This window comes from Cygnus atratus, chromosome 3 (assembly GCF_013377495.2).
Source record: "Cygnus atratus isolate AKBS03 ecotype Queensland, Australia chromosome 3, CAtr_DNAZoo_HiC_assembly, whole genome shotgun sequence".
Lineage (NCBI taxonomy): Eukaryota > Metazoa > Chordata > Aves > Anseriformes > Anatidae > Cygnus > Cygnus atratus.
In genome coordinates this window covers 61,406,368-61,421,582 of record NC_066364.1, presented here as the reverse complement: position 1 = coordinate 61,421,582, position 15,215 = coordinate 61,406,368, and the positions used below count along the sequence as shown (strand labels likewise).

General features: G+C 40.0%; 1 protein-coding gene across 9 annotated transcripts in view; it reads left to right on the top strand.

Moving 5' to 3' along the window:
• Positions 1 to 15,215, top strand: part of MAP7 (microtubule associated protein 7) — a 110,654-nt gene that overhangs the window by 81,816 nt on the left and 13,623 nt on the right. For 5 of the 9 annotated variants that reach the window (XM_050709936.1, XM_035538913.2, XM_035538912.2 and 2 more), the window contains 6 exons: positions 2,014 to 2,127; positions 5,509 to 5,633; positions 8,059 to 8,174; positions 8,604 to 8,881; positions 12,241 to 12,424; positions 14,608 to 14,803. In XM_050709936.1, coding sequence (XP_050565893.1) covers positions 2,014 to 2,127; positions 5,509 to 5,633; positions 8,059 to 8,174; positions 8,604 to 8,881; positions 12,241 to 12,424; positions 14,608 to 14,803 — 1,013 coding nt within the window. The remainder of the gene's footprint in view (positions 1 to 2,013; positions 2,128 to 5,508; positions 5,634 to 8,058; positions 8,175 to 8,603; positions 8,882 to 12,240; positions 12,425 to 14,607; positions 14,804 to 15,215) is intronic. The other 4 variants (XM_035538918.2, XM_035538919.2, XM_050709937.1 and 1 more) reach the window with 2 other exon arrangements.

The window sequence follows — 15,215 nt, the reverse complement described above, 5'->3', positions numbered from 1 at the left end:
CCAGTAGGCAACGTGCATAAGGTTTGGCCTCTTCACAGTACTTGTGCTGTGGGGCCTCACATGTAAGATCTGCAGCTGGCCCACAGGACCAGATTGCATTATGGCATTTACTTATCAGCTCTTTGCAGCTATACAAACAAACTCCAGTAAGTTCTTGGTATGTATGGTAATGACTTTATGGCCTAAAATTTCAGGGATCACTTTCTAAGGTGTGGAGCCAATATCTGTGCAGCATTCTTCTGATGAGTTGTATGGTCTTTCTGTTAAACAATGGTAGCAGAATTTCTCCAGACTCAGCACCTAGTAAAGCCTGAGACGACAAAAAGGGTGCTGTCTTGCAACAGTAGGCTTAAAAATGATCATACTAAGCATAGTGCACAGTGAAGAAGGGAAGCAAAGATTTTACCACTGTTGCGTACAGTTTAATGGTAGTCCTTTGATTTTTCTTTTCTTCATTGTTAAATTGCAAGTTTAATGATGATGTGTGTGCTGTAATGGAGGTCTCTTTAGTGTATTTGGTGTCTCTGTATAGTCTGTACCAACACACAATGGAGCTATTAATCACAAAGAGCGCTGGCAGTAGTATGTTATGTAAGGACACTTATCCAGAGAGCCTGCTCTGTTTGAGAGTACTGTATTTCTCTATTATTGACACTTACTGAGTTAGCAGAATTTAGGGGAGCAGTTTGAGAAGTGAAAAAACAGCACTGAGGGCAGATAAGGCCATTATAATCTCATAGGATGAGATTATCGAGATCAGCCCCTCTTTTCATGGGGCTCACTGTGGAGTGAAGACAGATTCCAAGTTTATGACTATTAGAAGTGATGAATCTCTCATGTTAAAAATGCAATTTAGTCTCAGCTTTATTGCAGCCAGTCATGTCAATGAATGTTTTTAGAGACTACACCTCCTAAATTCAAGTTGCAATTTTCTTGCCATAGACACCAAACTTAGGCCAAGGAATGCTAAGGTGTAAGAAGACATGATTTCACCCACAACACTGAGATTATTGCTATGGCGTAAGCTTAGTATAATGAACTCTGGGAACTAGTTGAATGTTTTGTTTTGTTATGCTAATAATAATAATAATACCCTTTATTGCATCAGAATATCAAAGAATCATTCAGTTAAACTGAACAATAATTTATAGGATTCTTTTGGATACTCCTTTCCCATAATCAATGTCTAAATAGTATTAAAAAAAATTTTTTTTATAAGGCAAAGGGAAAATATTGGCAAGCTAAATCTGCATTATGTAGTGCTGGGAAAAGCAAGATGAGGGAGTGTTTGCAGCCAGATCAGCATGCGTAAAGTGTTTTCAAAACAGACTAACAATGCAAAAAGTTGGGTCTTGTTACTGTTGTAAATCAAAAAATTGTCATTAGGGGGATTTCTCACAAAATTAGTGATCAAATGCACACCATGTATAGCTGAGATGACTGTAGCTGCTGAGCCTGGTATCTGCAGCTCAGGCACACTGTATCCTTTTGTGATGCTTTGACAAAGCCTCTTTCAATGACACAAATCTGTATATTAATAAAAAGCACTCTTTGTTTTTTCTAGGCTGGAAGACTGCAGAAGTTGTTTTAGAAATTGATCTTATTTATTTGTATGTAGTATGTAGAAAGAGTTTGGGACACAAACATCTTTTTCAGAGTCTGTATTTAGGAATGGCAACAGCTCTCCTAATACAGAAGTTATCCTACCATTCTTGATAGTAGGGAATGTAGGATATGTGAAAACTATCAGTGTTAACCTGATAACTATTTAGAATAACGTTACAGACAGTAGCACAAAACAAACATTCAGCACTGTGTTCTATAGGAATTCCTCTACTAAAATGGAATAAGAATAAAATGCAAAACAGAGTGATTGTATGGTTTGGGTCTCTAAAGGACAGTTTAAAGATTTCTGTGGGTATGTAGCAATGAGGTTGCAATACTAATACCTCTGCAACGCGTAGTCATTTGCAGTGTCTGATCTAACATCTTGCTTGTATGATGCACGTTCAGCTCGCCGTCTACAGCTCAGTCCATGGGAGAGCAGCATCGTTAGCAGGCTCCTGACGCCCACTCACTCATTCCTGGCCCGAAGTAAAAGCACAGCTGCATTGTCTGGAGATGCAGGTAAACTTCCAAGAGCAGAGACTTCATGTCTCAGCCACTTATTTTTCCAGGTTCCCTGTAGGATGCTGTAAAGTTACCTACCTAATCATGCGTGTACAGTAGCACCCCAGAATGATCTTGAAAAACCTGGACTAGATGGCCTGACAGCATGAAAACTTTTGCTACACTTACTTGTTTGCTATGCCTCTTTCTTTCTCCCCCCACCTCTCTCTTAATTTATCTTTTACTTCTTCATCAGTGTAACAGAAGAATATAACACACACAGGGCAACAATGTCATGCTGTCAGTGGCTGTTTAAGCATGCTCGCAATGCTGTAAGGAGCGGTTTCAGCACACCCACTGCTAATGCTGTGAGCTGCTTTCTGCAAAGACGTTTCTTTCTGCAGCAGGGCACTTCCCACAGGGAACATGCTGGACTTGTAGAGCGGTAGGCCCTGGCTGCAGTGGATTTAATGCCATGTAAAGTTAAATGTGCAGGTTTAGTGAGGTTACAGTAATTGCAAAGTTCTCTGCCAACCCCAGAACAGCTCTTTGATATGCCACTGAGAGGAAAATTAGCACACAAAAATATGTAAATACTGCAAGGTGATAACTTAGGGCCCAGGCAAAACTGTATTTCAAAGACAACCAGGACATACTGGTTTATTATGTATTTTAGGCACATGACAACTGCCTTTTCTCTTATCACAGGTTGTTTTATGATCATGCACTAGGGATTTTACCATAGCAGGAGTATGTTGCTGCACATGCTGAATGTTTAAGTCTAGGCAAGTCTTTCCTGTTTAATATGGGTAGATCTTTATTTTAATTAAAGGACATAGAAGGTAAGAGGGAATAGAGATCTGCTAAGATTACTTTTAAAGAAGCTTTCACTTAAGAACTCTTATCACTGATTAGGCTGCAGTACATTTCCATGGGGGTAGTGCTGTAGGAGCAAAAATGTGGATGATATTCTGCAAACAGTGGAATTAGCAAGTAGAAATTCTTTTTAGCGCTTCATGTCCTTTAAAACAACAGCTTGTAAAATGAAAATTTAATGTCATCTACCAATCAGGATACTGGAAATTCAGCTCTTCGTTAGGGAATAGCTGAGGAAAGTGTCTTGATTTTGTTAATGGTTACTTAACTGAAGCAAGCATGAAGATTTTTCTGTGACTGCTATTGTTTTATACTGAACAATAAGCTCTAAACTGAACAGAATATTGAGAAAGATTGCAAATAGCACAGTCATCAGTTTGAGGTAACTCCCCAGAAATGCCTTGTCTATACTAACTGGAACTGTACCACCCGGAAAAATAATCCATCTTTTCATTGTTTTCCAGGTATTATTCTCTAGGAGCAATAATTGCAGTTCCTTCATGCAGGACACTTCCTGGAGATTAATGATCAGGTGGTGGTAATGGCTCACAGCTGTGCTCTGAGCACTCCACTCATCCCAGCCTATCATTATGCCCTAGAAAATTACCCTGCCCTTTGGCTGTAAAGATGAATTACAGTGAAAAAAAAAATCAAAATCAAATTAAATGTGGATTCATAGCCTAAAATTGAAGTTAAGTGAACTATTAGGGACATCCAGCTTTAAGAGTACGTCTGGATCTTTTTTTTTTTAAACAAAACTCTAAAACCAAAATGTTTTTTTAAATAACTCTCCAAAAGCTCCTCTCTGTATATAATCCTGTTGGTATATCCTGATTCACTGGGAGTGTCTCGTATAGCATTGTTTGGCAACCTTGCAAATGAAAACGAACTGCTTGTCTTTCAGCATTTATGATGTCATCCTCTGTGGTAACTTCAGATAATCAGCGTGCAGCAACAGAATTGATTCACAGAGGGTGAAAAATGCATAAATTATAAGCTGTTTAAGTATATGTTTTGCCACTGCCTCCTGTCTGGTTAGATATGCTCAACTGAAAAAAAAAAAGTGTTTTCTTGTTTTTCAATTTTTATAAGTCAGTCGCCTTTTAATACCTCATTAAACGTAAATCCATATAAATAAGGCAAGCACGAGTGCCCTTGCTATAACATTTACATGAGACTTCCTTTATTCATAACGTTAATCTCTCAATGCGGGAGAATTTGCAGAGTTAGGACTGTTAAGTCCATAAAGTACTGTTAAGTCCATGAGCTCGTCCTGTAAAAGCAGCTGTAAGACTGGAAGAAATACCTGTGTAGAACTGTGTGTCCTTTCAAGTGTGCTCAGAGGGGTCTAAAGGCAAGAAATGTTTTCTATTTAGGAAAATGAGGATGTCATCTTTTAATTATTTCTTTTTAAGGGGTGGGGGGTAGAGAAGCTATCCTATAGAAGCTCTACTCTTTTCCCTCAAGTAATATCCTGAATAATAATTATGCTAAGACTATATTAAATGACCAGGAGAGAGACAAACAGAAACAGACAAATAAAACTTTGCAGCGGTAATATAATTTTCAGGTAAAGCAAGAGAAAGTTTAAGAATACTTCACCGCAAAAAGTTTCCAGTGGTTCATTTTGCAGTGTCACATTTCTCTTTGAGACTGTAATCAGAACACCATTAACCTAATAATTTGCCATTGGCATTGGTAATAGTCTTTGTCCTTGTGCAAACCAAAGAAAACTGCCTTCCTGGTTACTCTTCCAAGTATTTATTTCCAGGTTGATTTATTGTCTTCAGTCTGCTTTTTGTAACATGTAAAATACTTTGCTGTCAAGAATGTGTTCAAGTTGGCTATTATTGTACCATTATCAAGAAATATTAAAAGTTCTTTTTTAGGCTTCAAATATTCTTAAAAAGGGATTTAAAAAAAACACACATCACTTGTTAAAACTTGTAGAAAACAATCGATATCACTGATTTCCCAGATGAAACTGTTTTCTCTTAGTGTGTTTTGATCTTTGTGTGTCTCCTTTTATTTTCCTCTGCTTCCAAGGCCAATTAATAGGAATTCAATTTCAGTTTGATTGTTTTTTATTCCCAATGTAGTTGAAATTCATGTCAATGCATATACTAAGCTAATCAATTTCAGACAAGCTGTTTTGTCCAATGCCTTTTCAGAACAATGCGCTGTGTAAAAGCTTAACAGAAAAATATTTTCTACTACTGTTATGTGACATACATCTTAATTTACTGAAAAGAAATTATTAGTTTACAAATGGAAAAGTACGTGAGTACATACTAGAATTGTATCGTTACTATACATATGGCTAAGCTAAGGTATCAAATTATGGTTCTGATCTGAGAATTAGTCATTCCTCTATTTATTAATACCTTCTTTCTTTTCTCTTTCTCTATTGTTTCTTTTCCTGCTGGCTTTCCTCTGTCAATTCTCCACTGCTCTTCTGTAATTAAAATTAATAATTAACAAAAACAACCAACACCGTAGTTATCCCCATTTGTCCCCGTTCAGCATCTTGCAGCCCCATCAGCCCTCTGTCCTACAAGACCATGAACTGTAGGAATACAGCAGACCGAGCAAAACTTTTTGCCTCTACTGATGCTGTTGGACGTAGGAGAACACCACATCTTACGGGGGTAAGCATACCGGTTGTACATAAGTTGGTGTCTCATGCCATAACCACCTGATTCAATTGCTTGCTGGAATAGGAATAGTTATGAATCTGATAATCCACTCTGCAGGCCCCCACAGCCCCCTGTTTGTTCCATTGTTGGTTGGATTTTAACTGCTATATATTACATTATCTGGTGACATAGCCTGATAACACACCAAAGAATCTGCTTGGAAAAAACGCCCATGTTTGTAGAGCAGGTACCTCAGCTTCTGATGAGGCACAGAGGCTGTCACACAGTGTTGTCCTTTTCAGTTGTGGATTCTCTGACTTTATGACCCAAGCTGGTGTTGCAACTTTCCCCCAATAGGAATCTTTTTCCCAGCCACCTGTTTTCACAAAGCCTTTAGAACTTCATAACTTCTGAGGCACCTGCAAATTCATCGGAGCCCCTGGGATAAAGAGAGGAAGGTGTGCACCCGCATACATGCGTATACATAAGCATGCAGAGTGCTCTCACTTTAGCTTTACTTTTTAAGGAGACCAGGCTAATAATTTTTCCTCATTGAAAAGGAGGAGGTTGTTTTAGGAGCATGGTTTGTAAGCACAGCTTTCCACAGATTCTCTCTTCCTTCTGAATGATTTGGTGGCAGTATTGCGACTGATCTGAACTTCCAGGGAAAATCATAGCAGTGTTACACAGGCAGACCAAAGTCATGTTGACTGCGCTCCAAGCCGACAGGATGCAGTCAGTTCCATTTAAGATACCATTTGCTGAACCTGGGTAGTTATATTTTTTTCTTGTACTCTGCAGCCTGAGTTTTAGAGTATGATAAGTGTGAAGTCATCTCTGCAAATAATTTGTGTAAGCGGAGCTTGTGTTTTCATTTGGTCTGATGGGCAAAATAGCAGGAGGCAGTGCTGCTATTAATATCCTTGTTGGAAGCAGTGTTAGATGAAAGTAGCATGAATCATAGCCACTATTAATCTTTGAGGCAGATGATAGTCTATTGAAGTTGAGGCTGAGGCATAGCTTTGGGGTATATGTGTAGAGAAATCTCACACTATGTGAAGAGAACATTGTAAACTCCAGGGCTATCAGTTTGGCACCTCTCAGGTCTTTCTCATTGTTTTGTGTTTAAATTAAAAAGAAGGAAGGTTGATAGGTTTCGGTGAAGGAGATGATGTAAGAATATTGTTAATACCAAACGACAGAGTTAAAAGCTATTTTCAGTAGCTTGTATGTTATGGAGAACCTTTTATTTTATTGGTAAACTTATGTAGGAATTCAGGTTTTTGACTTTATTGAGAAAAAAACTGCAGATGCTGTGTTTTCAGGACCAGTGAGGTAGATCCTATTTAGACAGTTTTTGCTAGTGAGCCAAAAGTTTTTCATTTTAATGCATTTATTCTGCCTGTGTAGGCTCTTATGACTTGGGTGATTATTATCATATTAATCAGTAGAACTCTAGTAAATGATATTGGCAAAGAGCTGGCTAATTACTCTCCAGTAACAACTTCTGGATTGAAAGACCACCTGTTGCTAATATTAAGTGATGTTTTTGGCAATTTAAAATAACTGGTTGTATCCATAACAACCAAAAAAACCCTCTTGGATTTATGAAGATAAACTGAAGGGTTATGTGCTCATGAAGTTGTTTTCCATCTTTCTTTTCCAGTTGTTAAACTGATTTTCATTTCAGGAGAGAGAAGTGTTACAGAGCTCTCAACTAGTGAAGTTCTAAAGCACTGTGGCACACGTGCTGCAGCTCCAGACGTGGTTTGTTTTTTTTTTTTTTTTTTTTTTTTGAAATAGAATGATCTTTCATAGTTCTCATCCTGAGATAAGCCATAAGGAAGGAAAAAGATGAAATCACTACCACATATAAAAATCAGTGGCAAAAGAAAACGTGCTGGCGAATCATCCAAGAAAAAAGAGAATAGGATAACTGTTTTACCGCATTTCAGGGCTGGAGGGCATCTGTGGTGTTGATGTACAACCATGAAAACAAAAAGCTTGTGCTGTATAGGGACTGTGACTAAGTGGGAGTCTGGGGAGTGTTTTTTTGTTGTTTTTTTTTCTTTTCCTCCAAATGAAATCCGGTCTTTATGACAAATAAGACTTTAGAAGCAGTGGAAGGCACTGTGTGGCAAACAGCAAAGATCAAAACTTAAAAGGTAACTTTTTGCCTCTGTAAAAATTAGTGCATTACATATAAAGACAGTAGAGTGCATGATTAAGAAGGATTCTTGTTGTCAATTGCATATTTACTGACAGTGTCAGACTACAGAAGCTTATTAATGAACTTGTCAAACAGGCTGTAGAAACTACTGACTCAGCACTACTTTTTCTCATCCCCCTAACCCCTCATCCTTAACTGAGTTTGTTTTGCTTTCTTTAGCCATGTGAACTCTGGCTTGACTTTGTCTTTTTGTTTGCTGAACTATAGACTGACAAAAAAGAAAAGGAGAGAGACCATTTGTCATCTACCTACTCAGCCAGCTTTAAAGGAGGTCACTTCTCTTCCAACCCCAAAACTAGATCACCAGCTCCCTCTCCAGTTTGGTAAGCCAAGTACATGCTTAGCTGGAGGTTGAGCTATAGGCAGCTCTAATTGTTGTATTAATTACATGTTAGCCTCCACAGGAAAATCAATGCAAACTTATTTGGTGGTATAAATGTTTTCTCTCTGCAACAGGAGAAAGATGGTACTGCTTTTAGGAAAAAAAAAAATGCTGTTGCTTTAAGAAAGGGGAAAAAAGAGGAATGTACTTGTTTTCTTCCTTCTTGGCTGGGTCAGTGCTCACACTTCTGGAGAGTTGCAAAGAGAAGCATTTTGCATGAAAGTTAATTGGTTGCTCCAGGAGTTCTGCTTGATAGCAGAGAAATAGAGAAGTTGTTCTGTATTTAGCTATTGCACTTGTAGAGGTGATATGGAGGTGATGTCCAGCAGAGCATGTCTCATAGTGATTGTCATTCTTTGCGGTTACACAGGCATGCATCAAAGTCTTTGCCTTCTTTGCCTGGCACACCCAAGCAGGTAACTTCACCTGGTTCCTCCAAAGTGTCCTCTGCTCAGGCACGCCCTCCTTCTCCTGGCAATATCCGGCCTGTCAAAAAAGAGGTCAAACCTGAGAGTGAGAAGAAAAGACCAGAAAAGGAAGATGAAAAGGTCACTGAAGAGAGGACAGAAGAGAGTAAAGGAACGTCGGCAGGTGCTGAAGAATCTGCAAATCAGGAAGAGCTTGCTGTCCAGGCAGAGGTTGGTCAAGGTAAGGAGAGATTCCCCTTTAGATTAAGCAATGCCTGAGCATCTTTCATGTTCTTTTCTCACTTTCTCTAAAAGTAGCTTTAAATAGTTTTCTATCAAGTGTTAATCTAAATTCTTCAGAACGTTCCTGCAGGTGTATGTTCATTATGAGAGAAGTGTAAGCAGACTGATGCCTTTGTGTTTGTAACAGCTGGAACAACAGGCAGATCTGCCTCGCACAGGGTGGCTTCACATCCCTCTTCTCTGACCTTTGGGACCAGGACTTTGTCCCTCACATCATAATGCAGTTTCTCAAACTCTGAAGTAGAAGAGCAATGGTCTGAAAACTAACAGTACAGGAAGCTGTCACGTAAGGGTGGTGTGCGTGGTGAGAATGCCCCAGCTCTGCTAGGCGCTCAGTACAGTGGTACTGACGGCATTAAACTGCACCAGCTTACCTATAATATTGAAAGAGTACTGCACCATGGGGAAGATTGGCGGGATAAAGTGGAATGCAGGGGAGAACCAGAGAGAGGAGCAAATAGGAGCATGCAAAATTTTTCAGGGAAAAAGTTATTTAAAAAAAAAAAAAGCAATGCGCCTACAAACCCTGAAAAACAGCAAGGCAGGAAAAAAAAGTAGATACAAACTAAAATAATAATCATAGAGTGTATGAAGGGGAAAAGGTAAATCTTAAATTGAAAAATGTAGGTCTGTTCTAGCAGACATTTTAGACCATTGTAAATATGGTATAAACTGTCTCAAGGATGGGATAGAATGGCCATTGTGACCACTGTGATTCCCAGGATGGGTTACCTGGGGTCTTAATTTAAAGTTCGTAGATTCCCTTGTGATTGTCCTTGGGAAAACAGTTTGAAGTATTAGTAATCCTGTATTTAACTGCAGGGTGCATAGTTATGTGTTGATCTTCTGCAAGAAAACCTGTTGTGAATTGATTTGTTTTGTTTTAATAAGTTCTGTTACAGTAGTTGCAGTCTGGTGCCTAGGTCCTACCACACAAGGTACAATCCCACAAACAGCGTACAGTATGGATGCAAATAATAAATGGATACTATGGTAATGGATCTATTGGTAACGGGCATGTAAAGAAGGTATAAGATAATTGGGATGATGGTGTGGGCTTTCACTGCTTTTCTGACAGCCTTTTCGTAATATCACAGAAAAGAAAAACATTTCCCTTTCAAAGTATTTCAGAGATACGGCTAAGGTAACTTTGCAAATGTTTACAGGCTGTACTTTCCAAAGTCCAAAGTACAGACCAGAGAAACATGGCGATGCTTGATCGCCTGCTTAGCTCAGGAGGAAGAGAGGCTCAACTTCACTGCAGTCGGCCAATATTTGAGTTAGTGAAAAGGTTACTTAGTATGGAAATAGATTATCTGTGATAAAGGGATTCGAAAGTCAAATAGTTTGTATTCACAGCAGAGAAACAGGTAGTGGAGAGGGGCAGAAGAGAAGTGGCAAGCAGCATTTCAAATTGGATGTATTTTATCAAAACCAGAGGACCAAATCACAAGTGGCGGGGACCAAAGACTGAGACGTCAGGCTAAGTATTTTACATCTGAGGCTAGAGGACAGGCCTTGTACTGCAGGGGGAGGCCCAGACTGCCAAAACAGCCTGGTTGAATCCAAGAATCTAGAGGGGAGCAAATGCAGCATTTGTGTCTAGAGGGACATTGCTGATGTCTCCTACATCTGAGCTGCAGGTGAAAAAGAGCTGATTTCAGCCTTCAGCTTGAACTGCCCCTTAATCTATCTGGCTCAGATACCTGCTGGATGGGTAGACACAGGAGCCTGGAGGTCAGCAGGTAATGATCACTAATGGAGCTGTTCAAGTTTTTGCAGTCAAGTCTCATGATTTTACCAATTCCATTATAGTTTTAATGGTATTTTGGGTGTGCCTTTGTAAGCTGTCATCATCCTTTCTGTCAGCAGGCCAGGTGCGCGCTGAATGAGCTACTTGTTACGCTGCCAGCTGCATCACCTGAGGGAAGAAGTGAACCCCAGGCAGTGCAAAGCTGTGCTCCCTTCAGGAGTGACAGCCCTGCCTTGGTCCATGTTAGTAAACTAAAAACAACCGAGGTGCAGGATCTCTCTTATTTTTTCTGTTAAACTATTACAAGTAGTCTCTGGTATGTTTCTGGTCTAGGTTGTAACTGCAACCCCACGTTTTCTTCTGTCCCCAAGGCTGCTAAGAGCGTAGCTTTAAAGAACTCCCAAGCTTTAGGAGTGACAGGTTACTTACGTTTTGTTTGTTTGTTTTTATCTGACCATCCCAGGGTTTTCTGAGTTCCACACTTTGCCCTGGGGGTTAGCCTCCAAACCAGGTCTGTTCCCTAGGGATGGACTGAATGCCTGCTTTGGCAGTGGGAGGCTAAACTGTGCCACTTCACCTCAGGGCTAGGGAAGATGCCCTGGTACTCTTCAAATGGTGTCATGGTGTGTCCATAGCCTTTGAATTCAAGATGAAGGCCCAAAAGTAGTTATAAAAAGACATGCCTATATTGTACTTGATAACAGAAGACAGAAGAGAATTCAGTAGATGAGAGCACTGAACACATAGAAAGCAGCTGAATTTGTGTTTGTGTATAATGAGATGTAGGAGGTCATCAGAGAGGAAACCCCTATTGGAAGTTGTTGGTGAGGTAAGAAAAATAACATTCTGAAGAGTGGTTAAAAATGCAGATCTGTTATCTCCTTGTCATTCCTGATGACTTACTTCACATGTATCTTTACCTTGCCAGTTCAAACGCTTCCTGATAGATTTTTGTCTGCACTGGCAAATATGATTACCCTGAGAGTGCTTTCTGCAGGTAGCTTGTGTGTTGTTAATGGTTCTAGAGAAAACGTGTAGTTTAGGTGCTCTGTATCTGTGCTAGAAAATGACAGGCAAACTTGCAGAAATGTGAACAGTGTTTAACTTGAGAAAAATCTGTAACACCTTCTCTACCAGGTGGCTAAAGGCAGCTAAAGCTGGTCCTGGTTAAAGAATTAATATGAAGGCAGGTGCTTGCCTCACCACTGCAAAAATAATCAACCTTTTTTTTCTTCTGATGACAAAGTTAGCTTAACCTTTCGACTGAAGCTTCTTTCACATGTCCTGTAAAAATGTACTTCCCTTAAGAAATAGGTATCCTTAGCATCTAGAAATTTCTTTCTCCTCTGAATCATTTATAAAACCATGTAAGCTTGAAAATACTTTACAATCAATTTTGAAACTATTTTCTGTTCCTTTCAACAAGAGGGCTGTGTATGTGCATGTGAAAAGTGTGTGTGTGTGTGTGTGTGTGTGTGTGTGAAAAGTGTGTCATCTTGGCTACTGTGTCTGTGCAAACCAGTTTTCCATCCCATCTATTTCAGCAGCCGGCCCATCCCTACCTCCTGCTCCACCAGCCCTTTCTCCACCGCCAGCCCCCGCGAAGACTTCTGCAGGTACAACTGATCCTGAAGAAGCAACGAGGCTGCTGTCTGAGAAGAGGCGCCTTGCCCGTGAGCAGCGGGAACGGGAGGAGCAAGAGAGGAGAGAGAGAGAAGAGCTTGAAAGGTGATCCTAGACCTCTGCAGTGGAGAAGAAATGTTTTTAGCAGCTTCCTAGCAGCTGCTTGTGTGTATTTTGTTGTTATATTGTAATATATTAAGCACAGTACTGAACAGCAGGAGACACAAGTTGCTCCCCCAAAAGAACTGTTTTCTGTTGGATTTTTTCATAGGAGCAATATACACCTAAGCAGATCTGTAAGGTGAAAACCTATCCCAAATAGATACGTATTTTATTGGCAGTTTAAAATAGGACAGCAGTAGAGAGCAGATCCTCAGTGTAGTGGTTCATTGTTTCCCCAGAGATTAACAAAGCTATACTTGTTTATTCCAACAAGGGAACTCTGCTTGGCTGTTGTCAGCTTCGTGAGAGTGACAATTTCCCTTTGAGCCCTAAAATCTCTGCCATGGATGGCGTTTAGACGTCTAACATCTGTGACTTAAAGCTTTCTGTTTTCTAATTTAAAATCAGGACACCCAACAGTTTTGGGGGTAAGTGATGTGGTGTCTCATTTTCTACCAGCAAATGAGCAGCCCACTTGGGTGCTTGTGACCATGGCTATACCACAACACAAGCTGAGCACATTTTTAGAGGGATGCCATGCCTCTGGAATTTGTTGGGGTTCCTTAAGAGCATTGCTGAATGCAGGAACAAGGCAAAGTCAGTTAAAATAGACTGGATTCCCAAAAGGCTCACGACGCTGTCCCTCTCAAAAGAAAATAAGCTGTTGTGGTGTAAAAGTAATATGGTGAACAAACACTAAGTCTAAAAGATAGAAAACAAAAAGTAAAGAATAATCATCTTTCTCAGTGAAAGGAGTTTTCACTGTCTGTTCTATTCAGTGCCTTCATAAATGAACCTGAAAGGACTTGTGGCCAATGAGATAATGCTGGTCTTCAGTGAGATGAAAGCCAGTCATGAAGGAGTTTCAGGTGTATCTTTCATTGCTTACATAAAGGAATGCATAGAAGGAAATAATTATTACTTATGTGGTGGTGGTCTCTGGGCTAAATTATTTCTCGTGGAAGAGATCTTGTTTGGAGATGAGTATATGAAAGTATCAGATGAGTCATGGTCAAGAAAATATGTGAACTGTTGTGAATTACTAGAGAAGGATAACAAAATAGAAAATGTTATTATGAACTATTCATGGTGAATCCCCCTCTTGAATTTTATATGCTTGAGAGAGTAAAACTAGAAAAATAAGTAAAGAAAGACATCGAGGATGATTAGAAGTATAGAACAGCTCCCATATGGAAGTATAAAACAGCTCTGAGGGAATGGCTTGAAGCTGCATCAGGGGAGGTTCAGTTTGGACATTAGGAAAAGGTTCTTCACTGAAAGGGTGGTTGGGCACTGGAACAGGCTCTCCAGGTCACAGCACCAAGCCTCCTAGAGTTCAGGAAGTGTTTGGGCAATGCTCTCAGAAATACAGTTTAATATTTGGGTGGTCCTGTGTGGAGCCAGGAGTTGGACTCCATGATCCTTGTGGGTCCCTTCCAACTCGGGATATTCTGTGATTCTGTGGGGATTCTCATAGATTATATCCACACCTAAACAGGTGAGGATTCTTCAACTGGGAAGACCACCTGTCCTCTGCTTCTGAGTGGAGATATAAGTTACAAAGTCCAGAATAGTTTGGGATAACTTCAAAGGGGAAGGGGAAAAATTATTTTTTCCCATAATGGGAGCCAGGATGGGGGGGGGGGTTTCAAATGAGATTAGGAGGTAACATGCTCAAAAATTAGCAAGGTTAGAGAGTTTTTATTTAAATTCAAGAGTCGTTGCTGCAACGTAAGTTGGGTGCTGAAAAAGTACACTATTTCAAAATATGATTAAATGAAAAAACAGGATGAAGTGTCTTTCAAGATGCATGTAAGTCAATAGTACTGCTTCTGAATCAGAAAGTACCTGAGCCATGGATCAGCGGAAGCCCGGCATATGCCAGAGAACTAATAGTGTTGCCTTGCAAATTTTTTATATTGTTCCAGTGGGCTTCACCTTTGGCACCTGGAGGAAGCAGAACAGATGGCTTAGCCTGACCCACTTCGGGTGTTTTGTTGTTCTCATGAGTGAAACAGCAGTGCAGCCTTCATCCAGCTGTTCTGCGGTGCTGGTGTCTTGGGCTAGGACACGGCTTTTTTCTTTCTTTCCTTTTTCTTCTCCTTACACTTGTTTCATCATTGCAGGCAAAAGAAGGAGGAGCTGTCCCAGAGGATAGCTGAAGAAAGAGCTCGCCGAGAAGAAGAAGAAGCTCGCAGACAGGAAGCGGAAAGGAAACGAAAGGATGCAGAGGAGGAGCGGGAAAAGGAGGAACGGCTGCGCCGACAGGCAGAAGAGAGAGAACAGAAGGAGAGAGAAGAGATGGAGCGTATTCAGAAACAAGTATGCTCCCCTTCTGGAATTTCTGTGCCAGTCTGGTTGGCAATAGAGGAAATGCAGCAACACTTCTTGAGCAGTACCTCAAGGAGGGATATCTAAAATTTATATGCTATATAGGGTTAATGGGATTGTGGCTGACTTCATTTCATGGAATGACTCAAAGAGTAAAGATGTAGTTTCTTGACAGAAACATGTGGTAAGGAGTTATTTTTTTCTTGTAGAACTTAGTTATTTTAGAACAAATCCTTTCCTAATACTGATAAAATTTGATAAAAAACACTGTAGAGTTGTACTGAGGGAATTTAATGAATGGTGGTGTACCAGAGAACTATTTGCCCATACAGTTACAGAAAGTCTAGAGGCTAAGATAACTAAATATTCAATGTTGAAAACATAGCACTGCCGATTTCTAATC